The 26,905-nt window shown below is 36.6% G+C and overlaps 1 protein-coding gene across 1 annotated transcript; it reads left to right on the top strand.

The window, feature by feature from the left end:
- The first annotated feature begins 243 nt into the window (after positions 1 to 243).
- On the top strand, positions 244 to 25,584 carry LOC124630802 (glucose-6-phosphate 1-epimerase). The gene is made up of 8 exons (XM_047164817.1): positions 244 to 347; positions 1,035 to 1,086; positions 17,582 to 17,640; positions 19,451 to 19,607; positions 20,013 to 20,193; positions 21,824 to 21,980; positions 23,496 to 23,647; positions 24,213 to 25,584. The coding sequence occupies exons 1-8, from the start codon at positions 281 to 283 to the stop codon at positions 24,219 to 24,221; spliced, it is 834 nt and encodes a 277-aa protein (XP_047020773.1). The 5' UTR covers positions 244 to 280; the 3' UTR covers positions 24,222 to 25,584.
- The last annotated feature ends 1,321 nt before the right edge of the window (positions 25,585 to 26,905 follow it).

The following is a 26,905-nucleotide window of genomic DNA, read 5'->3' as shown; positions in this document are numbered from 1 at the left end:
TATTCTCGCATTTCTGTTCATACTAATCTTAACGAACTGATATTTTATTGTTTGTATCCTCAGCATAAGAAAAACTATTTTAAGTCTAAAGATTTGATATGATAAAATTAAGCTTTTTTAAATCCCGTTTTGATCTATTCAATAAACTCTACTTGCTTTTGTATGTCGTGTTGTTTTAACTGTTATGGTAGTTTAAGTTGGTTAGTAGAACATTTACTACTACCTCAGGTAACACCAATATCTCGGCTTTTTGTCAGTTGGCTTCGCTGTCAAACCGAAAATGGCAGCGACGAGTGTTGTCGTTCTCGACAGAGGCAACAATACAACTTGTACCGTAAATCTTTTCGGTAAGTAATGTTTTTAATATTTTTCTGAGTTAACTATGATGTGTTATTATCAAATCATGGTCATTCTGTTAATTATCAGAGCATTAACAGCGGCAGCCGCATAACCTAAACTTCTTTATTTATTTTTGAAATACGACGCGCGTAACTTAAAAAAAAAAATGTTTTTATTGAAATTCTTAAATGTTGTATTGAACAAGATTGCGTTAGTGTATGTTAAAGTTCACGAATATATTTATGTAAGGAGTACGTAGCGTAGTTGGTGGTGTTTAGTGGATAGGTAACTAGTTTTTTCACATTGAATAGAATAAGTTGTCTGCGACGGCTCTGACCTTGGCTATTGGATTGTAGGAAGTAAACTGTAGATACTTGCTTTTAAATTGTAGGTTGGTATTTGATGTACTCACAAAAAATAATCATAAGTCATACTCTAGCAATAATTTGGCTAATACATTAGGAAGTGGAGATGAACATTATTGTAAAATTGTCTCTAAACTTAGATGTGATGTCTATTTAATTGTTGCATCAACCATAGCATCATAAAAAAAAAACCATCATTATTGAAACTATTGCATAATAACGAAAACTCCTAATTCATTAACCTCTAAAGACCCACACACGTCATACATGACTATTTAAAATAAATTTTCTAAACTTGAAATTCAATAAAAACTTTTTATTTCCCTTTAGGTGCTACGGTAGTATCATGGAGAGTCAACAATCAGGAACAATTATTTGTAAGGTAAGGAACAAATTACAATTCTAACATGAAATAAGTCCTAGAACCTCAAGAACTAGAACCTGTTTAAACAGAAAAAAAATCAAAATTTCGATTTGTGTATTAAAAAAAAATATATATTGTTTTAGGTCATAATTACATAGTGAATATAAATAGAAACCTTAATTTTTAATCGATATTTTTTTGAGACATGTTTTATTTATTTCATAACAAGTTAATTTCTCCAATATCTCACCATAATCTACCTATTTAAAAATCTCCCACACATGTTATACTTGAACACATTGTCTAAAATTAGCATTGACTGATTAATTCATCTTTGACACGGTGTAATTAGTCTTTGTGCTAGTAATTTCATTTGCATTAATTACATATGCCATGTGTATTTGCATGAATTAATATGCTCTGGAAACTGACAAAGTGGTCATAATTTACAACTCCACTGCTTCCTGATTTTGTCCTGATAATTAATATAACCTGTTAAAATACTTAATGACAAATATTTGTGGCCAACCAAAAAAATAATAATTATTCATTGAAAATTCAATTTTGTATGTTTTAAAAGTCACGAGATTTTCAAAAGTCTTGCCCTAAAATTGAATACGGTATTCATCTAATTATAAGGCTCTTATTTTTGATAAAATCTTAAAAGGACGATAGGACAAGAGTATTATTTAACACTAAAGAAATATATTTTTAATGACAACCTGGCAAACGATCGTAAGTAAGTCGAAATGTAAGCTCGAAATATTGTAAAAAATACGAAAAGCTTCTGTAATGCAAATGCATAGAACCTATTATTGACCCCTGTGGAACTCTTTCTAAAATCTTTCTCCTCCCTTCCTGTTCCCAAATTTATTTGGGGTCGGCGCTATATGTCTTTCGCTACTACTAATATTTCCTACCTTCGACAACTGTTTCTATCCCTAACGAAGCTAAAAGTAATTTTCTATAACTACAAAAATTTTCTACCAAACCTACTTTCTACTAATTATCGCCACTAGAAAGCATATTCGGAAAATTTATAAAGTTTTTGCACTTAATCTAATCTTTGATCGCAGTAGGTGCGTATCAATGAGAAGCGTGACAATCCGTTTACATTTGAAATTCATATCTCATGTTTTTATGCTCGTATGTATCGAAAAACGATCGCAAAATATCGATTGAATTTTACTTCGTGAAAATTTTGATCGTAGCAGATTTAGATTTTATTGTCTGTAATTTTTAAATAGCTGCTTGCCATTTATTCACACGGCTTTTAAAGAAACTGTATCTACTTCACTTAGATAAGTATCGGGTTTCCTTTCCTAGTAGCTACCGAATTTTATCTTCACGTTCTACTTTATTACCAATCAAAGCGTAACAAACAAATATGCACACGCAATAATTTTCATATTAGAATCAGTAGATATGTTCTTGGCAAAATTAACAAGCTTAAAGTTACATCTAAAAGTGAAGCATCTGTAGTCAGTTATTTAAATCCTAGGTAGATGAACAATGAGCGACTTTCGGAACGAGTAAGGTTAGATCATAGACAATAGCGCGCCCGTGAAGATGTCTGTTCAATGACGGCGGGAGAATGGACAACTTGAGTTCAGAACGTGTTATTTGTTAATCTAGCAATTAAGCGTACCTACTTCGTTTTGAAATTAGCATGTATGTGATGAACATGATGGACAAGAAACTTAATAACGTGCGAGAGTAGTGCTTTCTGTTACGGCCAAATGTCCGAATCAATTTACATGAAATGTTTAGAAGGAATAAATAGCTTAACCCCGGAAAAAGAGGCGATCCCTATTCCTAATTTCAGCTAGTACAGGCTAGCAGCTCGCAAATGAAAGCTATAAAACAGTAATAGCCAAATGTTAATGGTTAAAATAATTGCTAAACCTAATAGGTGAAAATATAATAGCCTAACAATTAAAGCCTTCCCTAGTGGGAGAACATTAAAAACACACTCCATAAGTGTATCCGCGTTGAAACGAGCGTCTTCCGCTAATGAGCCACGCTCGATTAGTGGGGATTTTGGCCCCGACAGGCCCCGAGTACTTAAATTACTGCAGGAAAATGTAACCTGAATTGATGATAATACCTTCTGACAGATGTAGTTCTCAGAAGCTTTTCGGCTTCAAAAACTTCCTTTTAATACGTAAGTTTAGGACAGATTGCAGAAATTAAAAATCAAACGTATTAAATTATACACAGGCTTCTGAAATAGGGTCAACTTCCTATCCCTTTTCGTACTTTATGATTTAGAAATCCCAATATCATTCCAAATATTGATTAGGAACTTGATGTTTATCGTCTTATTTTGGGATTCTTCAATTATTCTATTGCGATATTTAAATAGTAACCCCCGGACAAATTTGATCACAGAATCATATTGCCTTCGTCTACAGAGCACAGACGACGCTATAATGACAAACCTGTGAACAAACCAACAGCTTCAAAAGTAACACGCCATAATAAAACGGTCTCATACCAAGATTTCTTTTATTCAACTTAATGACTATGAAATAGCTCATTGAAGTCAAAAAGCTCTCAGAACTGCGATGATTACAACAATCGGAAATTCATTAAATCATATTAATATCGATGTATCGATGAAGACAATGCGATTCAGTGTTCTTCCATATCCGTTAGTTAATTGAATACAATGGAAGTGCTTGCTTATCTCTTCATATTACGAATGTACATACATAACATTGATTATGGATATTGTGTGTATCTGAAGCTTTAGAGTACTTAGCACTGATTGTTATCATACTACCTAGTTAGTTCTGGAAAACTTTCTTGTGCTTCAACGTTATTAAGACCCGTTTTATCTGAAAAGAAATTCTTGTCTAATTCAGTAATTCCAAATGCAATTATATAGCTTCCTCGAGTTGTGGGTGCATGGTATTAAGGCTTCCTAATTACGGTTTTATGAGAAATATTATGTAGCAGACGCTAATTGAAAGTGCTTAAAATCATTAGTGGATGTTTAATGTCGTTGTCTAGACATTCAAAATAGATTAGACATCATCTTGCATTGCAGCATCTCGGTAAGTTGATTTCTATGAAGATTTGTCTTATGTCTTGAAATAAAAATGATTGTTGAATAATTTTGCCTAAATTAGTCTTTAATGATAGCTTTACCTGCACGTACATTTGTCTAAACCTACACGTAGCAGAATTTTTGTTCTTATCCTATTGTCTGAATTTCTATAAAAGTTGAGATCATTAATAAAATCCTGATTCATTACGGTTGTACAAGTCACACCATGTCTTATTTTGCCGCAATTAATTCCAAATCAATTTACTGACAACGTATTGTGCGGATGCAATTTGGCGTTGAGACAAAAACCCGTCTCCGGGCCGCGAATGGCTCTAACAAACGACCGACTGCCACTAATGATTCTATGCACAATATATAACTACGTATAGTCACCAGTAGCCAGTGTAGCCACACATTTGATGGCAGTATCATTACCTACAAATTGATTCGTTGTATTAATTTTCCCCAGTTCAGAGCTAATAGGATCATTAACATTAGAGATAATTTAGTTTATTTACAACTAGACTATGAGCTTCACAAATGATAAGATGTTTTGATGTGACAGCTTCGAGGTCCTTGGAAATTAATTACTTTTTGATTAGGTGCGGATTGAGATAGTATAAAGTGCCGATCTGTAGTATAAATTATAGTTTTTATTGAAGTGCTTTGAACGCATTCATTCTTATAATGTATGCTTAAAGATGATCGTATTTTTTCAGTTCCTTCGACCATTATCAAATCCTAATTCAATCCTTTCATCTCTATGTGATCTTTTTTAATGAATCCCCCTAATTCCAAGCCTTGTTTTAAAAACAGTTTTAATCAGTATTTCGCAGAGAATTTAGTAAATTAAATAAGCGATGTCCAAGGGATCCCTGGTGGACAAAAACTTGTCGGCACGCGCCTTCTGTTCTAATATCCAATATAGTTTGTACTCTTGGTGTTTTTGCGCCTCCGCTGTGCCGACGTGACGCAACCGCTTGACCCTTTTATGACTGCGGGATTTTTCGAGGGCTCCGAGTTTTCCAACTTGCTGTTATGGAGGTGACAGTTTTGGGCGAGGAGTAGAAGGCAGTTTTAGAGGAATATAGAATAATGGATTTTATATTCGGGATTAAGTAACAAACTTGCAACTGCGGCTTCTCCGAAAAAATAACACGTTGTAAGAAGTTTCTTAAAATAATTTTAGCTTCGAAGGCTGATTAAATAAAAACTAAACTAATACAATAAAATTGTCGCAATGCTTATATCAGCATCTCTTTCGTCCGTTTAGTCCGAATTATTAGTGAAGTAAGTGCAGCTTGACCACTGCGCGAAATTCAGATAGAACTAAGTCGTTCGCGCTGAGTAAATATAGTACACGCTGTGTAACGTTAACGTTAAAGTTGTATGTAGTGCCATAATTCAAAGTTAGCAGTGTCCAAACAGCATGTCGTACATAAGAGAACCGTGACACGGCTCGGCACATCCCTGCGGGTGGCAGTGGCAGCGCGGTGGCTGCGAGTCCCGCCCCTGCTCTCCGCGTCTTGTTTTTGTGGTCGCGTCTGCAGCCGCCCCGAGTCGCCGCCACTTTCTTCCCGCCTCCTCCCGCGCTCCCCACTCCCCTGCACACCGCCGATGACAAATGGTCCCCGGACACCCCGCTCGCTCCCCGGCCCGCTAATGCCCAGATAATTTTATGCCGCTCCCGATGCACAGACAAAGCCGGGATGGGATGACCGCGAGATTACCCCATCGATCGTCGTCGACGCGCGTCAATGAGTGCAAGCTTTATTTTATGCTCAGCTTCACGGATCAACGGTGGCTGAGACGGGTTTATCGCTCTATTAGGTGGAAATTGATGATGCTCGCAATTATTTTCTCCGGTTGCACGTTTCCAGCGCAGATACAATAGCTCTGTTTACTTTGAGCGAAATCGACTTCGATATCTTTGGTAACATTTTCTAATCTAAGCACCGGTAGCGGCTGGCGACGCTACGTGCTTAACAACTGAATGGACTAACATTTCAAAAAAAACAAAATGAAATAAGACGTGGGTAAAGAATGTCAGCGTCACCCAACGGCCAGCGCCCGGCAACCTCTCTACCGCCGTCGGTCACACGCCATTGACTCCGCTGAATAGTCAGGCCCGCTCCGCAACAGTCACATTATCTCCCGCCTTCGGTTCACTTGATAAATCTTGATTTGAGCGCTCGGAGACACCCCGAGCGCTGTAACGCTAATTATACCTAACCCCAACGAGATCAATCCTCTAGCCAAACCAGGAACGCTACTGAATTAGGTTTTTCTAACGTCAATCTGCTGAAATAAAGTTCTAGTCGTTTCGCCATTTTGTCATTAATAAAGTAGAAGCGTCACGAAGTCTGTCCACTGCACGTGCTTGCTCCATTACCGTCGACATTGTACACATGTTGCGCTTTTTTTTGGCGTCTCCAGTGACACCCAAGACAAAGATTGTTCCACTCGTTACACAGCTGCGGTGAAATATTAGAGGATCGAACCGCTCTAGTCATATCCACCGCAGCAGATTTAGCCGACCGATATGTAATTTAGTAATCCAAGCAACACCCACCTACAATATTCATTGTCTGATTGCTTAGTCGGTGATTTAGTACAATTATCCTGCAGGTTTGCTAACTCGGACATGATTTATATCCCACTGTGACTGTATCTAACCGAACTTGTAATTAACGTTTACCAAGATGATTTATCACAATCAAGAGATCTTTACAATTTGTGGTGAATTCTTAAAGAAATATACTTGACCTTTGAGTTATTCAAAGCCACTTATGACTAGGATTTTCCAAAGATTTATTTATTATTATAAAGGAACATAGACGTCAAGAGAGCCGAAGTGATCTTGACTAGAATGGTAAATCCAAATAGCGTTATGATCTTATGATCATAGAATTAAAGAAATTACTTTGTGTGGTTGTCTGTGTATATCATTAGTTATCTTATTATCGTCCTACGCTTACATTGCGTGGTGATCACAATTTTCGTCTGTTCATGATGGCTCTGCCTCATTTTGTTTAGGCGTGTAATTATGTAAGTTGAGTAAGAATGCGCACGCTATGTGGACAACGCTCTATTCATCTATTACAATTCAAAAACAAAGTAGCGAAATTCATTGTTAACAGTCAATAACATCCCTTCAAATGTTTAAATATTTAACCCTCCAGCTATTCCAGATGTTATAACTCATTTGAATAAAGTACTAGCAGTTTCGCAACTTACTCTCAATTGTCGACAAGTTGCTATGCGAATTGCGAATTGAAAGTTCCCGACTTCTGAAGTATGTTTCAAAGTTGACTCAAAAGAAATAGGAGTGAGTTTTATGAAGCAACCACTTTCGTACTTTGCTGTGGGAACATTTTAATGTCGTTTGTATTTGTCTGCATTGCTCTTTTAAATGTAAATCACGTGTCATTTGCGCAAATATTGACAATGCGCTCAGCATTTTACGCGTACTTAAATCTAATTGGGGAAGGGTTAGTTCTTCTTATGTCATTCAAATTGCATTTGTCAAATATGACATTGCTTAGTTTGAGTTAGTTCTTTGAGGGTAGATCCCCTCGATGTTTATATATAATATGTCTAATTTGTATATTTCGACCAGTTCTTCTTCGCTAAATAGAAAAACACTACAAGTGGTGAGTATCATTGAATTCCGGAGCAATGGCAGAGGGCTTCACCAAACGCTGGCTGGTAACAAATACCGCTTAATTTTTTTAACCGAGTAGTTGTTCGTCATGGGTACCGGGCGTTAGTTAGCGTCTGCGCGAGGCATGACATCATCAGAATATGTCTCGTGCCGCCTTACATGGTCGGATCGCGTATGATCTATCGGCTACACACTTGTAACAGCTGATAATGATCGTGACGCGATATTTAGTTCGGGATCCGGCTAAATATGGTCACATTCAACGCGTGCTGTCAAATATATTTTTTTGCGCCTCAGTTTGTCAGCACTGCAGCTTGTACGTTTTTACATGAATTAAGATTAGGCGACGATAAGCTCGCTAATTTGTGTTTTTTTTGCATTGTAGCATTTATCTTTATTCAGTTTGCAAGATGCTGCTATGCGAGCTCGTAATTTATGTCAATGTGTAATACTAGTTGTCGTTTTTATTTTCGCTCCTTGTTATTGTATTGGTCCTGTATCCTGTGGCTAATGAAACAACCTTTAAAAGTCAGGTTTAACGGAATAAATAGGTGTCATATGTAGTTTTAAAAGGAAATAACTGCAGTCTTCATCATTAACGTCTAGCGCCTTTTTTGGAAAATGAGTTGGTCTTCATTTCTCACACGACTGTAAATATTTGTAACTGTCTGGCAATGTAATTAAAGGCTTGCAAAACTCTTACACAAAAAAGTACTTATTTATTTATTGAACCTTCTACGGTAAAAATTAAAGGAGTACCTACAAAGCTTTCCTAGAATCACACTGATGTTGTTAATCTTTGCAGTTAGTTCATTATGGAAATATAATTTGATTTTCTTGAAAGTTTGTTCAAAAATCTGTGCAGTTTTTTTTTCCTGTGAAAGGAACACTAGTAATCTAGACATTTATAAAAATAAATGGTTAAGATGTTACACGCCGAATAAGATAATACCAACAGTAATCTCGACCTCACAGCTCAAAGATACCAGCGAACATGTAGTTAAACATGCAAGCGTTTATCAGTGGCAGTGTCCACAATTAGCATAGCCACATTATCTGTACCGTAAGCACGTCTGTTTGTCTCCCAGATTCGGGTAATCGGCTTATCTGGTAGGGTGGTGTTTGTTAAATTGGCGCTGTTAAGTCGCCACCGCAGCCCCGGGGCGGAGTCCCCGTCTTATTAATCGGCTGTCCGGGCCATCTGCTAGCGCTATTTACAGCCCTGACCCCTGTCGGCAAAAGGAGTTTTGTTGCAAGACCACTTAGTTCTTGTATGTAACGTTTGTCTCTGTCCCGTTTTCAAACAACACGTTACATTAATTAAGTGCGGACCGTAAATCCTGAGACGAGACTCTCGGGTAGGCAGGAGGACCAAATCATGCAACGTGAATAAGTCATAGGAGTAAAAGGCATATTAATTTCAAGGAAGCTTTTTGAATATCCATATAGTTTTTTGATAAAGTGACTTTACATTCATCACAAAAAAGTATGTTGTTCCACTTCTTTAAGTATTCTATCGAAGATAATGTCGGGACACCTTTTTCACACACGGTCGGTTAGCCCCATGGTAAGTTATTTATTAACTTGTGTTATGGGTGCTAACACAACTGATAAACTACATATAGTTACATTACATATATACATATTTATAAATACATATCATAACACCCAGACCACGACCAACAAGCATGCTCATCACACAAATGTCGACCGAACCGGGAATCGAACCCGGGACCTCAGATTCGGCGGTCCGGCATGATGACCATTGCGCCATCGAGGTCGTCCAAATTAATAAAACAGACAAATTAATGTTTTAATTTAAGCCATAAAGCAAATGTTAACGCCTATAGCATATTAATTGAATATGGGAACGATTAATGTACCATGAAAACCCTACCTGTAACGATTACGTAATATAACAAGTAATAACTAATAATGTCAGTTTTATAGAACACTTTATGTTTAAGTTTATTGATTCGGTTCCGGTAGCTGCAATGATGGATAGCTATAAAATGTAAATTGAATAAACTGAGGCAATTGTCGTTTATGATGTAGTTTATACGTTGTTATTACCACATCAAGGGTGAAAGGGATTACTTTTTGGTCCTTTCGACCTATCATAGCACCAAATCTCTTAAACGGTCAGTTGTAATATCTTGTGATTTCTCTTATTGTATCTGTTGCTCGCTAGAGGCAGTTGTCCAAACTAGTTGGGATTCCGCTTCACTGGCTAAGTTACAAAATTACTCTTCTTATTCTGGGCCGCGGTTTGAAAAATAAACTAGTAAGCAGTCTCATTGTAAAAGAGAGGAAATTCTAACCATTTATTTGGTACAAAACTAGAAGTGATAGTTTAGAAATCTAGATACTAAATCGGTTGCAGTGTTTAATATGACACTAGGTTTTTCGAATATATTTTCCTTATGTAGTCCTGATGTGTAGTCTAATATTTCTTCATTAGTAAAATGAGTTTTCCAACTACAAGCACCAAACAGAACAGCTAATTTTAACTTAAGGTCACTCTCAGACGTAATTGATTGTAATCACAACTTAAATCTTGTATTAACAAATTACACCTTGCCGCTTCGTTTTGATGCAAAAAGTCTTATGTAATTAGATTTTATTCATGTAACTGTACTAATAGGGTACAAGGAAGTTACAAGCGCTATCAATCAGCGTACGCCATTGAAAAATTAACTAAAAATATTACGCTTATAAATGTAATTAATGTATAATTAGTGGCTTTATCTAATAGGATATTGGTGAGGCTTTTGGGTTTTTATTTAGACTGACCTTGGTAAATATGAAAAAATATTCGCAAGAACGGTCTAATATTTTTAGCGCTCGATTCCTGACCCAAAGGACCAAATAATCCCTTAGGACCGAAAATCATATGCTTCTAGTGATTTTTGGATCAACACTACAGTATGATCATAATCACGGTAAAGGGTTTGTCGAGGGTGAACTGGGTTGAGAACTAAAGGTTCATGTTACCTGATGTAGGAAAGTATTAAAAAGTGTTCCTAATTGATGACACGGAGTTTTAAATTGAACCGAAACCTTTTTTCTAAGTAATCTGCTGTTGCAGGCACCACATCTGTACAGGTACTGTTTTATCGAAACTTTGGACGATTAATAATAATTATTTGGACTCTATTTAAGGAAGTTAGATCAGTTTGTCTATTTGACACGTGTCCAGTTCCTACGCTCCAGTTGGTCCTTTGTCAACTCGTCACGTAGGTTCATTCTTCTCGAAACTGGCTTTCGTTAAAAACTCCAGAAGTGGTTATCAATAGGTGTTGGTACTTGTAGCACGTGCTCTAAGCCTGGGGCACCCACGCTTGTTCCGGCAATGTGCACTTTCATTGAGCGGCCATGGTCTGCCACTGCGCAAGGTTATATTGCTTCTGTTGCCATGTACTTAGTGTACGTACGTGATGGAACTGGGTTATTTTGAGTTGTTTGTCCTAAAGTACCCGTGAGGTTTGCTTGGGGATAGTTGGAGTCATTTCAGAATTATTTTACCTACATCTACAGTTTTATGGTGTCCAAAATTTTGTGTATTGCTCTTGGACTTATTTGCTATGTAGGCACAGTAGCTCGTAATAATCGAGAAATGCTTATAATTGTATTAGTAAGTAGGGTTCTAATTGTGATGGTGTCTTTAGAGGCGATTACATAAACATCACATCGTCATCAAAAGTGCAGTATGTCTTCATACTCATATCATTAGAAATTAATAATGTGCTAGATATTTAAACTAGACTTTACTGAGGTATTATATAAGTCCAAACAATTAGTTTTACTGCAAAATAGATAACTCGTTGATATGTAGGTTATCAGTTACTGTTTATAAAATTACATAATTGCATAGAGCAGTGGTTCTTAACCTTTTTGTCATAAGGGACCACTTTACCAAAAGTTTGGCTTGCCGGGGACCACCTCATCGGTTTGTCTAAATTGAGGGTTCTTTGATAAAGAATACAAGCACACTTTATAATTAGCACTCATTTCTTTATTATTTAGCAAAAAACTAAAAGCTACAGTTTTTACTATAATGAGATTTTTGTGACTGCATTCTCTTTAGGACTTCTTAGAAATGCGCGAATTTTTTTTCGGATTCGTACGGACGTAAAATGTATCCCAAACGTACAACTTTTTGTTTGTTGACAAATGCAAAAACAATATATTTGCTGAATACGTGAGCGAAGCGAGCGGGAAATTTTAATTATTTTTTAAGACTCAATACCAAAACTACGTAAAATGTAGCCCAAACGCACATAACTTTTTGTTTGTTGACAAATGCAAAAACGAGGGCATTTAGTTTCTGAATACGCGAGCGAAGCGAGCGGGAAATTTTAATTATTTTTTATGACTCAGAACCAAAATTACGTAATAGGGCTACATTTCAAACCTTATTTTTTTTCTGTTGGTCAAGTAAGATGGATAGCAACGTCGCGAAGCAAAGCTTCGCGGACCACTTGGAATGCCTCCAGGGACCACCGGTTAAGAACCACTGGCATAGAGACTATAGTTGATAATTTATTTACGTAGGTACCTATATTGTTTAACAGCCTATCTAGTTAATCTAAAACTTGTTGTTCCCGCCGCGTCCCGTAGAAATTATTATAAGTTACTTTCTGTACCCGGATAAAATTCACCCGGGAAAAGTGAAGCTTCCTAACAGTGAAATAATTTTGCAAATCAGTTCATTAGTTTCGGAGTCTTTACCTTAACTTTACAAACAAACAATAAATCTTCTTTATAATATTAGTTAAGATAATATTCAGGGCATGGAACTTATTCAATATGTCTAAGAAATACGTGTTTAGAAAACCATTAACTGTGCTGACGTAATCTGACCCCAGTTAACATTAATCCAGATGTCTATGTTAGAAGTGAGAATAAACGACGCTTTACGTTTTAACATAAAATGTTTGTGTAGAAGGTCAACTTTTGAAAATCTTTCTCATGAAAATAACTAATGGAAAACATGATATAGCTGGTCTAGAAGTAAAAGGGATTTGCGATGAAGGAAATGAATTGTATTCAATTCAATTTCTACTTTTCCACGGGATCAGTAAGAAATTATGTATATCTTTCTTCTATTAAATCAGAAGGATTTCAACTTTGAATCACTTTCACACAATCACTTTTGAATTTGACTTTAGTGAAGATTACTATAAAATTTGGTCCTTTTGCCCGCATCTACATATTGTGATTGGCACTGAGCGATGCGTTGGCGATGTAACGCAATGTTACGATAGTACACCTCGGTAACTATAGTGAGTAGGTCGGTAACATAAAACACAATCAATTGACACTACGAGCACCGGTGCCTAATACAATGCTCATTCACTTAATTTTATTCTTCCTAGAACTGATTTTCTGTAATCTCACTCTAAATTGCGGTATTTGAGTAAAGACCTATGAATTTTGATTACTGCAATTTAGTCCAACACTATTTTCGCAGACGATTATGGTATAAGATCCACTCTAAAGTATTTTTAGTTTTATACTATTTACTTGTAATCTTGAATTACTTAATTCTTGATAAGTAGCGAACATTAAACCAATATCCATAACAGTTAGTTAAGTACGGTTAATGCTTATTAGCCTATCAGTTTATTATTATTGCTCTAAAGTTGTGCACATTAAAATATCTCGCTTTAATGAGCAAATATGACAATCATTATCTTAAATCGCGTTTAATTCTAGTCGCAGTGTCGGATTAAGTACCAGTACTAGTGCATTACACAGCAGCAGCGAGCCGATATACTGGCAAAATGCACTTTAATGTCATATTGCTTTTAAGAGTTTTTTATTGCGGCTACCGGTTATTTGCAGTAGATAATGATATACCCAGCCGGCTAGCGGCTGCGGGATCAGCGATCCTAAAAAGATCTAATTGCGTCCTATAGTGTCGCATCGTTTATGCGACCTTTAATTTGTTGATGCACAGGAGCCCTGCCTTTATCCACAGTTTTTTCTCCAAAACCAGTTTACTGTCTTCTCTTAATATGTCAAAGTAACACGCTCCGAGTCATTAACTTGGTAGCGCTTCAAATAGGTTTTTCTACGCTTTTTGTGATAGCAACGCCACTTTTTTAACCAGCTCGCTAGTTAAAATAATTAGAGGATTCATTAAATATGAGGAAGGGTGTCCATTGGAACATGTCTGCGACTCACTTTGCAACTGCTTTGTTGCGTTTCTTATCAATATTTTTCTACTTGCTGAACGCTAATATTGTTGACTTTTTATTCTCACCTGTGCCTCGTAATGAAAACTGGTTAATTTTGCATTTTTATTGAGGCTTGCTTTGTTTTTCAAATTACCTCAATAAGTTCTCGTCCTCACCCTCTGGTGCGCTGCCAATGTGATAGGAATAGATGCGCGCTGAGCCAATATTAATGAAATTCCATTCATGGACATAACTGGTTGATGCAGCACATAAAAATGGCCGTCTAGTTAATTATAATGTTATCGTGCGGGGTGCGTGTGTCGCCCCCGGCGGCGGCAGGGTGCGCTCGCCCATCTCACGAGAACGCCACAACAATGTTGAGAAACGTGACGAGCTTATGTGATCAATAGTTACATGAAAGTAGAGAACAATGACTATGAGAGCTAGCCGCGAGAAACTGTCGCGGGTCATAGCGTTTTTGCACAATATTGTGATCTCCGCGGCCGCGTGAGCGCCCCAATAAAATGCTGATTAACATTTTTCTCGAGAGCAAAAACTTAATCAATTATAAATGTCACGTTAATTTAACTACTGAAGCTTTTTATCTTAATACTGTGTGAAAAACCGTCGCGGTATCATCTTCGGCTTGCTTCAAACAATGGGCAGCATCCTAGGCCTACTTTGCCTAATGATTGAGCTTATCGCAATCATCAGATATGCATTGCTTTTTCTTCCTGTCGTTTAATATCACATAAGACACTATGTAAAAAAAATAAGTATCCAAAAAATTTGGCTTATTTGCTATTGTGTTGCAAAAGGTCCGAAAGTATTTACTCCATTGGCGGATTTATGGGGGTCGTTACAAATACCAAGCCTTTAATTGGTTCAAAAATCACACGATTTGGGAAATTTTATTGTTACTGTTATATAGAGAAAGCAATTGGCTCCAATGGTATATTTATTGTCGCTATTTATCTGGCCGGAGAATGGCGGGATGGAACGAGTTTGCGTGGTGGTAAAAACTCGGCTGGTGCCGAAGCGGGAATGTATCGGCTCCTGGCGACTCATGGAGGAATTTCATCCGGAATCTCTAATTAAAACTTTATCTAGTCGCTCTCCCGTTTCGTGGAAACCGTACTATTGAATTGCCATTTCGAACTGGGGCCCGATTCTCCTAAGTTAATAATGTCAAAATCGAATAGTAATCGAATCGCAATACGATCGTAATAGCAGTTTTAACCATATCGGGCATTCTGCTACTAATAAAAGACCAATCGTATTCGATTGACATTTGATTGGTGTGCGATTGGTATGCTATTTTGGTAATTTTGGTCTATACGGTAGTTTGCCGTGCAATCATTTTGCAATCGTAAAACATTTGCAGACAAAATGATTCATTATTGAATGACAGAAAAGAATAAAAACGTTTATTTCAAAGAAAAAATAGCGGAATGCCACATACGCTTCAATAGTAATCGAGTCGGGATTGGATCTCAGTCGAATCGAGTCGAACGTCAATCGAAGGTCGCTTAAGTAAAATTAGGAGAATCGGGCCCCTGAGCTGCTAGTTATTAAAATATTTTAAATTAAAGGCGTCATCGGTATACCGCTGGCTTATCCACTACGTTACATTTTATTCTATTTGATTGGTTCCAGTTTAATCAACAGACTCGTTTACCGCTGGGTATTATCAATGTCAAAATGCAATTATCGTTAAGACATTGTAAGGTAATAAACGGTTCGTATCTTAGTGGGATGAGTGTTAACGGTGCACCGGTCTGCATCATGTTAAGGGTTCAAAACTCTTTATATGGTGGACAGTAAAAAGGTGCCTGACATTACGTCGGAGACGTTTATTAATATTTGTGTGTCAATTAGCAGTTTTTGCAGCAGTTTGTTTGTTGATAACTAGATACATTACAATACAAAAGGCAGGGACTTCTCAAATATAATTTTGTATAAAAATATTAATAAATGAACTTGGTTTGGGTACTGTTAGTTCAGCTTGAGCTAATCCGTGTGAAATACATGCGCTCAATTTATGGTAACGTGGGAGTTGTGATTTATGCATTTAATAGCAAAACCGATTTCTAGATCGATAGTTAATTTCCGTTTTAATTTTGCTAATTTGTTTGATGACGCAATTCGAATAGCAAAAATATTTCTCTCTGACTTTTATAAATTAAGTTTGCCTATCTAATCATGTATCGAGTGTTTAATTACAATTAAAATTCTGACGAAGGCGAGTATGCTAGTGTTCGTTTAGTGGGCATGTTTTGAAATGTCACGTCCAACATTTGGCGATAGCTTGGTGACTCAAAGTGCAAATTCCTGTCGCGTCCCGTTCGGATGACGAGCCCGTCGCACCGTGGTCATCATTCGCGACCACTCGTTTCGCAAACTCCGAAATGCTAAAAATGGCATAAATAATTTATACGTGGCTTGCTCGAGCTCGGTTTTTGTCGCGGCCGACCTGTCCACTGATGCATTTATAATATAAGGGTGCTTTTTGCATCGTCCCCCGGCGGCGCTGGAATGCAACCGCTAAAATTGATCATGTTTCAAACGTGAGCTGAAGATGTAATGCTGGTGGTGCTCAGTGCGGTCAGGCTAAACTGTTGCGGTTCAGCCTAATGCGACTCATATGTATGTATTGTAACATCCGATCCGAGTCGAGAAACGTGCACGCAGCATTAGTTATGCCTGCCATTAGGTACCATATATCCATTAGGTTTTTGAAGCATGAATTTACATTGAATACATTAGCGCACTCTATAACATACCTACCTCCTTATGACTGGCCAAAATTGCATGCATAAGAAACCTCTTTATTTTAAATCATTAGAATACTCGGTTATTGTTTTTGAAATAAAAAGAAGAATAATTAATACGCTCGCAAAAGATAATAAGCAGGCAAAGGAAAGGGACCTTTCGCATGTTATGAAATATCTTAAGATAAATATTTTCATGACTAATTAAAGCTTGGGAGTTTTCCGTCGGGATCTTGGTAGCAATTTTCCATTGTTTTTTTGAGATATTGTAGTTCAGATTTTTTACCAAGAATAAGGATCTACATAATAAATTGAATTTTGTTAATTTCCTTGAAGAGAACCTTGATGATGAGAACCTTTCAATTTCGGCTTTCTGCAAAGTTTTCTCATGCCAAAGGATATTATGTATGACAACTTACTTATCAATTCAAGTGTTAAATGGTTGGTTAAGAATTAAATTATTCAATTTTCGTTTCAATTATGCTACTGTATTTTCCTCTTTAATAAAAGTTTTATATTGTTAAGTATTTATTTTGAGACATTACAACATCTGAATGCTAGAAACTTGCATTGAACTTGAAAACTGTCAAAGAAATTAACCGTCCGTCATTTGTCTTGTGCTGTGTTAATTGAATTAAACGCATAAAACAATAATTATCGATCCTATAATTATAGGTGGTTCAAGCATGACATTACATTTCAGCAATTATTGCATTTTTTATTGCCTTATTTCTTTGAAAATAACTGATCAAATTAGTATTCCTGATGAGTGCCGATATGATGACATATTTTGTCAATGCAATTTGTTTGCCATTAACAACGTGGTGTTTTTCTTTCGTTGCAGTAAACAAGCAGTATTTGATGGGAAGAGAGCGATAAGAGGAGGGATACCGTTTGTTTTCCGTGAGTAGAATACACATTCTTCTATCGTAACTAATTATTATGGTAATACGTATTGGGTACTAATAGGCAGATAGCTTTTTTCAAGATTTTACGCTATGAGAAGTTTTATTTATCCAGTCATCCTGTTTGTTAAGCATGTGTTCTTATTTACTGCATTTTTTTGTAATGGTCTTTGGGTCCGCGGTTATTGCAGCCGGCTTTTTAATAAACATTATTATCAGGTGTATGTTTATTGTAAGTTATTATAATGAGTAACATTAAATCGACAGGCTTAGTAATAAGTGGCTTAATTATAAGACGTCGCTTTAAAGTCTTGGAGGCTTCCTACTTGCAGCCCCGGATCTAGGGGGGGGCAAGCCGGGGCCCATGCCCCGGGCGGCAAATTCAGGGGGCGGCAAAATCAGGCGGCTGCCTGATTTTAAATCCTACATCACAGAATACCATAATTGTTACCTACAGGGCCGTCTTAACCTATGGTGCAGGGTGTGTGTATGTCTCAGGGGCGCCCCACCACCAGGAAATTTCGAAAAAATTACACCCGTTTGATAAGGAAGTTCCATTGTATCATGATACTGACAAGCAAAGTTTCTAAAAAAGTCGCCTTCGCTTTGTTTAATTGATCATTTTGATTATTTTTCACTTTTAACATCCTCCAAATAAGTGAAAAAATTCTCGCTCGCTACGCTCGCGACTAAATGACAACATATGTATTGTTTTTCTGATGGTTTATCATTTTTATTGACGCACCGAATCAACGAACACAAATGGCACTCGCTCTAATCACGGTTTCTTTTTATTTGTACATAATTCCCAGTTTCATTTGTGAGTCTTCAAACAAATAATTTAAAAAAGTGCGTGGCTTTACAATGTACTTAGTCACTTAATATTGTGTCGTAGGCTAAAAATTTCGCGCTCGCTTCGCTCGCGCAATATTATACATATGTTACTTTCATAACTTCATGACTCAAATCCACGCTATATTACATTTTATAAGTCAAATGTAGCAAAAAATATTTTTTATGGAGTCCTCAAAAACAAAAAAGTTTGCGCTTCCGACTGCTTGTTACTTTACAGCGCTTTTTAAAATTTATTAACTTTTTTGTCCCAAAATTAAAAAATTTGCGCGCTTCTTTCGCTCGCACAAATTTTTACAATAATTGCATTATTCTGTCTCGACTTTTATAACTTAAACCTGGCCAACAGTTTGAGCCTACAATTATTTGGACACATTTTTTTAAGTCATTTACCTACCAAAAAAATGACTTTCGTTGGTGAAAATAAACATAAGTAGGTAGGTAGGCGGGGCGACATTTTTCAGTTTTTGCCCCGCCTAAAAAAAATATTGAAGATCCGGGGCTGCTACTTAGGACTAATTTGCATCTAACCGTTAATCTTAGGATGGGTTGCGATAACCAAGTCATAACCAGCTGTCAAACTGACTTGCATTGATCGAATCGGTAACTTGACGGCTTATATAAATAGTTTTGCTATCGTTATAGTTACATGGTGCAAACCATCGTTACCCTGTTGAACGTCCTAAGTTACACAGTAGTGTTTCAAAACTTCAGTCTCTCTCGTCCACTTTCTATATTTACAACCAAAAATTACTAAACACCGAATTCTAGAACGAGTGTCAAACATGGACCTTGCCTTTAACGTACATTAAGAACCATTTAATTTGTTGTTAAAAATATTGAGTCAGATCCAAAATGCGAACCTAACGCGTTGAACGCCACAGATAATAGTTTTTTTTTCCTGCGTTACTGAGACCGATAGGGTTCAAAGCCTTAATTTATTGATGGCGTTCCAGCTCAATTCGGACAATGGGCGTTCGGTCCGCAGCACGGGTTCGCCCGGATAGCGCGCTGGCACGTCGAGAAGATGCCGGAGCGCCTCCCCAGCGGCGACGTGGAGGCTGTCTTCAGCCTCATGGATGACGACTTCACTAGGTCCATGTGGCATTTCCAGTGAGTATTAGAGATCTGTCATTAAAACCTAGCTTCCACCAGCGTTAACGTGTCCTAAGGGAACTACTTCGCTTACCCTGATAAAACATATTCTTGTAGCTTTCCCCGATCAATGTCGATAAATAGGCTATCTAACATTGAAATTATTTTTAGGGGTAGGTATACCTAATATTAGTACGAATATGATTCCAAAGCATGTTTTATTTCTGTGCTTAAAATTGGCACAAGACTCATGAGACAGATCGCAAAAATTATCCTTTACGTCTTATGATTTTTTAATGCGAAGAAGCATCTTTGCAGTATGTAGAAAGTAGAAGTATTTGAAGTATGTACTTCTTTCTGTCATCTTTAAGTTTGACTTTCTTCTGTCCTTGACTGACTTCTGTGATAATCTTTTCTCTACAGGTTCAGATTAACATACAGGCTGATCCTCCGCGAGAAGGAGCTTCACTTCAACATCGGCGTGTACAACCCGAGCAAGGAGCTGACGTTCAGCTGCCAGCTGCTGCTGCACACTTACTTCAAGGTGCCCGACGTGCGCCGCTGCCAGATCACCGGCATGCACGGCTGTATGTTTATTGATAAGGTGAGGCTTTTTATCCAAAGTTATCGAAGCTAGAAATATCGTACACTCCCACTCGTACACGTCCACTCGGTCATCAGCACGCTTGCCCAGCGCAGTGAGTACGGGCAAATCCACCCAGCTTGAGGACTTTGACTAGCAACGGACGTTTTAGAGCCTCTGAGCTTATTTTTTGTGCGAATATCTTGAAAATAGTTTGTGAAGAACAGTTTTGAGAAACCTCAATAAGTTATTTTAAAATTGTAGGACTTATTCTACAACCATTTTCGTGATGTTACTAGTATTCAAATCCTTTGATTCCATTACAAGAGATGAATCTTGATTCAAGCTCAAGATACATTCATATAATTTCATAATCAGTAAGACTAAATAAATTTAATGAGGAAAATGAAAGAGAGCGTATAAAACCAGCCATAAGTCTATATTAATCACATAAATATATTATTACAAGTAAAATAAATAATTAAAATTTATAATGAGAAGTTCCAATGATAGTTCGTTTGATGTTAAGTTTTCATGTCAGATAATAATATATTTAAGCGAAACTCATTAATTGTAGACTTGTTATAAGAGGAAAGTTATTTTCGTCCAAATTGCATGCTCCCCACGCTCTACAGATGTTTAAAATAGCTTGAACCTGGGCTATTTTTGCACTACAAGAATATTATTTTATTTATAAAATCACATTTATTTTTGTACAATACAAGTAGGTAGGTAACTGGTTAAAATTAGAATTTTGATAATTGCCTCGCGACACTATACTAAGATATTAATATTTTTGGAATGGATCCGTATTTTTTGCTCTCAAGTGCAAATTATATTTATACCTATCAATCATCATGTTGCTTCAATATTTATTTCTAAATATTTCACGAATTATAATGAGAATTTCCTGGTAGGTATTCATTTGGATATTTTTGTAACCAACGTAAATGAATCTTTGGGAGGTGTGTAGGTCGAAAAAGAAAAGTATAAATAGAAATAATCATTGTTAAAATTACAAAAAAAAGAATACAATACATATATCTGTACCTACTTAATGAATAATTTGATGCTGTTATGTAATAAATAAGACAGCTGACATTGTTTAAACAATCGTAGGTGACTCTTTCAGGGGTCAATGTCATTTTGAGTGTAGTTTGTGTGTTGTGACTAGACTGTTAAAATTATATTGAACTTTAAAAACTTTGTCGTGGGATGTTTGATGAGAAGTAACACAAATATCATCAGTATGAGTACATATTTGAAAAGCTTTGGTACTTACTGCTTAGCCTTTTCACTAGGGAAGGGATAGCAGATGGGTGACATTTGAACTAGAGGCAGCTCAAATGTCACCCAACCATGGACTTACGATCGATGGATCTGTACGGGTGTTTCTTAGCCTCGATCTCCTTATTGAGTATGGAGTGGAAGTGGGAGTGGTGAGAGAGAGAAGTAAGATAATGAGAGAAATATTTCAGGAATTCTGGACCTGGCTCTTTTGTAATTATTATTAATTTATTTAACCATTTACCACAATAATATATAAATCTGGATTTAGTGCTGTGTTTAATCTTCTAACTTTCTTCAAGATTGTGGTTTTAAATCATAAAGATTTTTTTAAATACATCCAAAATATTACCCTACATTTCAGACCCGCGAAGGAGCCGTCTATCAGGAGACGCGGGAGGTGGTGACGATCAACGAGTGGACGGACCGCATCTATCAGAACACGATGCAGGAGCATATCATCACCAACGTCGTCAGCGGACGCAAGATGAGGATACAGAAGTATAACTTCCCTGATACTGGTAAGTCTTGGTTTTAATTTTGTTAAGAATAAATAATTCACGGAATAGGGAAATATGAGCGGATGACATAAGGTAGGTATGTCAAATGCCTTCCTATAGGTCAAATGGTGGACAATAACTTCCCCAAACACCCACATTTTGGTGCTCTACTGATGATGCCTCCGCTCGTCATTTTGTTTTGAAATGAAAAAAAAAATGAAAAATGTTTTTATTTTGTCTCAGACATTGCTTTCTTAACTTAAAATTGAGGCAGCCCCAGTAAGTTACCGAAGTACTTGTGTTGGGGCTACCTCACTTCTTCCCTTACATATCTAAGAAACAAGTGTTGAGACCGTATTTCAGATGACAAGTGAAAAAATAAAATTAAAATTAGAGATAAATAAACAAAAAGAAAGAAGTAAATGTTTGCGTGTGTAAGTGTGTGTGTTGTGTAGTTTTAGTGTGGGTGTATGTGCATGTGGTGTATGTGTAATTTTAGCTAATTCTAGTCAAAATGTCTTCAGTTTCGTTGTAACTTATGGTGTTTAGCCATTTAACTGCAGTTTTTTTACACTCATACGACGGCAGGGGGTATATATTTAGATTACGGTTGATTTTATTATATATGTAGGCAGATTGAGTCTCATATTGACGTCTAGCAAATACGGTTCGAATACTTGGGGAGTGGGCAAGAATGTCTTTCCGTCTTCTCTTTTGAATATCGGGGTCATAAGGGATTGATTTATGCAAAGTTAGTGTCACATTTAACATATATAATTTTCGGACTGACAGAAGGTTGCTGATTTTATAAAGGTCGGTTGTTGGAAATGTAGAAATGTTGAAGTACATCACCTTAATCAGCAATCGCTGGGCTCTTTCAAGATCTAGGAATTTCATTTTTGAAGCCCCACCCCATACCGGGATACAGTACGTCATTACTGATTGTGTCAGGGTAATATAGATCTTATTAAGTAGTTGTGGGGACATCAGATAACGAAGAGTTTTAAAGATCCAAATGAACTTTCTGGCTCTTTTCATGAGTATCTCAATGTGCGGGTGCCACGACAATCTTTGGTCAACGACAATACCCAGATATTTTGTGGAGCTTACTTGCTCGATGTGCTGATAATCACAATTTAAAGAACAGCAATTATCCCTGTCATGTATCCTGATACCGAAATCTGTCCCAGGTTGAGACCTCTGATTTGGGGTAAAGCAAATGAATGTTTTCCATGTCTATTACTGACAAGTTTTGTCAAAATCCGTCCAGTGGTTTTTGCGTGAAACTTTTCAAATCTAGACTTCCAAAATCTTCTCTCTTCATTAGTACTGTAGTTACTATACTACATTGATAGCACTAGTACGATAAAGCTGACAATTCCTACAACAAATCAACTACAGGAACTTTTGATGTGGTCTGTGTTTTTGAACCCACAGTAAACGCGTTCAAACTACGATGATGCATAGGAGTTTTTGAAAAATTTGGCTTCAAATAACCAAGACCTGATTAACTCATCATAATACAATATTCTCTAGTAATCTGGAACCCCTGGGCGGAGTACGCGAAGGAGATCCCCGACTTCGGCGACGACGAGTTCCCCAACATGGTGTGCGTGGAGGCCGCTCGCGTCGCCGCGCCCATCGTGCTGCTGCCCGGCACCGCCTTCGAGGCCAGCCAGATACTGCAGGTAAGACCACTGTCCCTGATGGAAGTTATAGAATTGAAGAGTTTAGTTACCTACTGACTACCTCATTCCATCCACTGAACAAGTCGAGTCAAGGATTCGAGTTATGTCAAAAATCAGTTGTCAACAGTTTTCGAATGGGTGAAAGCATGAGGGGCGACCTATTTAGAATGTCTGGGAAGTGAATGCCAACTATCATACTGTTCTTTGGGTAATATTTTAGCCACATAGTCTAGCCTTTTTCGAACTACCTTGGATCGTTTCTTATGACGTGCGAGGCGAATGCCTACCAGGCCATACCTGGAGGCTGGCCCAGGTGACTTATTTGACGAGGCCCCGTGGTAAAACTGGTTGCCAGATTTCCTGGCTTCTCATAACGACCGTCGAATATATACAAATGACGCTTAGGACCCACGACTTAACGTGGCATCCGAAACATGAAGAAACTCGTTACGAAATCCATTGACTTGATCTTTTATCCGTTTTTTTACTTCAAGCTCACTTTATTTTGAGCTACAGGAATAAGATATCTCCATAGTAATATAACGTTTGTATATTTATTTTCCAGGTGATGTAAGGCCGGTCGACTCGCACACAACAAGCCGTCCACAGGAGCGAAGTCAATTGCGACGCCGCGTCATTTCATGTAGCTGACTGTATGTAGCGTATGCTACCACTGGCTTGTACACAATGGCCTATGTTGGCCCAACTTTACACAAGTTCATTTTAGTATTCTCCTGTTTTAATTAGGTTCTTTTAGGTAATAAACCAGTCCCATGTGTAAGCCTTCTTACAGTTTTCTTTTTGTAGTTGTTCCTGCAAATAATTATTTAGAAAATTTGCGTTTTTTAAGTGACATAAATGTAAATGACCACAACTTTGTGAAGTAAACTGATATCACAAAAAAGAACGCCAAGATAGATTTTAAAATGTTGTTTCAATAAAGACCAAGCTAGGGTATTGTGTACAAGTCTAGATCATACGAATCCAGTAATTTTGTACTTTTTGGTAAATACGTAGTTTCAATATTCAAGTATCAACATTGTTAGTCGCTGTATACATCATTCATTCATTAGAAGTTCATTCCAATGTCAATTTTATAACGTATCGTATACGGTTTTAGAAACCTTACGGGATACTTTTTAGGAACTATGTAATAAACGTAATATATGAGTTCAATACTTTTTATTCAGTGATTTTTGAGTACAATTTCGAGCATTTTGTTTTTTTTTTGGAATAAGGACAAAACTGCTACAATCTTAACTAAATCATTCCGTTTTAATATTTTGTAGTTTTACGTATGACCCTTTTATAGTTCTTAGAACGACATGCGCTCAAGTTTGACTAAATTAATACTGTTGTTGAAAGTTGTAAGTCGATCAAAGCTGTCAAAATTAAGATTTGATTATATAACTTTCAAATTATGTTCTGTAAAAATTGAGATTTTTTAGCAGATCCTTACTGGTTAATGTAACTTGGTCGTAATTAGCTCAACTTTCATACGAAACGAAGTAAAAGACAAAATAAAATACATTATAACTATTTTTAGTGGAAGTTAAGTTTCTATTGTGTTTTGCAGCTTATAATAATTGTTTTATCTTGCCAAATGGTGTCTTAATTATGTTCCTTTTTCGCTTTCATTCTTCGATAATCCAAATATATTTTGCGTTAAGTAAAGCGCTCTCTACGATATCTACGGTAAATCGTTTCTCGGTGGTAAATCGATAAAATAACAAAAAAAATATCGATATGAAATATTTTAATCGATTATAAATTGGTCATCATTAATAATAATTTGTTAATCATTGTCCGTTTGGACTGATCTAGCTTCCTTCTGTCTTCCGCTGTTTTTCTATACTTGTTGTCATTTGTTCTGTTTGATTGTCTATGTATTTAGTAATAAGACTTTTTTGCCTTGAAACTTCCAGATTGTGCACAAATGTACTGACATGACGACGACGTAATTTTTATTTTCAATGGAATAACAAATTGTATACTTTTTAAATGATAAATATCTCAGTTGGGTGTTATGAGAATGAGATGTAACTTTTTATTGTTTCACAATATACCTAAGCTTTTTATTGATTTGATACTGTGTCAATATATGTACAAGGATAACTTGTTCAGATGTAATATTCAAATACGTAATTAAAGTCAAATGTATGATGAATACTTGATCGCCACTTATTTTTTTGCTTTACAAACGTAAAACTTACTTACTCCCAAAATATGAGTGGCCCTTGAGTACTCAGGCCTACTATTTCGAAACGTCTAATTTTAGTAATCTAATTTAGAAACGACATACATAGGAATATTTGCGACAGACAATGTTTCTTTAATAAATAGTAATACTCAGGCCACTCTAGTAACTTATTGTTGTAACATTAGGTAAACCGGTTATAGTAAGTTCAACTCAGTCTTGCGCGCGGCCTTATGTGTGGGTAACCCTTGTACATACACAGTGACTTTGTGTGCGTGACAAGAGGTACAGTCGGGTACAAATACAGTTATTTAGGGGTTACGGCTGTTTAAAGAAAAACAGTTATTACGTAATTTAATGTTTATTTATTTATAATGATTCTGAATCGCTACTTGAAAAATCAAATGATGAATTTTCGGATTCGCTACTCTCACCGAGGTAAATTATAAATTTTGACTCCATGTCAAAATGTCTATAGTATTTTTCTTTTTTCTTTTGTACATGTCGACAAGTATTACCCAACATCCCTTCATCAATATGACTTAAACGTTCATTTATGAGTTTCATTATTTCCGTCTTATTTTGGTCGACATTATGCGAAGCAATATTATTTTTTAAAATTCCCCACACATTTTGTTTACATTATTATACTAGATTATACGTCTTTTTACATTCTTACTCCACACTTTTATTTATTGTCCGCGTACCCCGAGATCTAGAAAATATGTAAGGAGTATTTAATTCATCTTAGATATTTCACCTCATTTATTTCTTAGATACTGTCAACGTCAATTTGAAAAAACTTATGAGAAAATAATGAAAAACTGTAAAATGTAATAATAAAAAGCTTTGAATGTTGTTTCATTTTTTGAAACGCTACCTAACTCCTTAAACATTTTCTCCGTGAAGAACTAGACATTTTCGTAAACGACTGTACCCATAACAAAAAGCGATAAGAACACGTCATGCTCGGACGACGTCACTGTCACACGAATGAAAGTTGTATAATTACAAGCCGACGCACACATAGGGCCGCGCGCAAATCTGAGTTGAACTATCTA

The sequence above is a fragment of the Helicoverpa zea genome, chromosome 1, assembly GCF_022581195.2.
Source record: "Helicoverpa zea isolate HzStark_Cry1AcR chromosome 1, ilHelZeax1.1, whole genome shotgun sequence".
Lineage (NCBI taxonomy): Eukaryota > Metazoa > Arthropoda > Insecta > Lepidoptera > Noctuidae > Helicoverpa > Helicoverpa zea.
The sequence above is the reverse complement of the archived record's forward strand: the minus strand, read 5'-3'. Positions and strand labels throughout refer to the sequence as shown.

Excerpts from the sequence above, each read along its gene's own strand:
- LOC124630802 (XM_047164817.1), top strand. The coding sequence starts at position 281 with ATGGCAGCGACGAGTGTTGTCGTTCTCGACAGAGGCAACAATACAACT. Across the intron at positions 348-1,034 it reads TTGTACCGTAAATCTTTTCG|GTGCTACGGTAGTATCATGG; the intron begins GTAAGTAATGTT and ends ATTTCCCTTTAG. Across the intron at positions 19,608-20,012 it reads AGGTCCATGTGGCATTTCCA|GTTCAGATTAACATACAGGC; the intron begins GTGAGTATTAGA and ends TTTTCTCTACAG.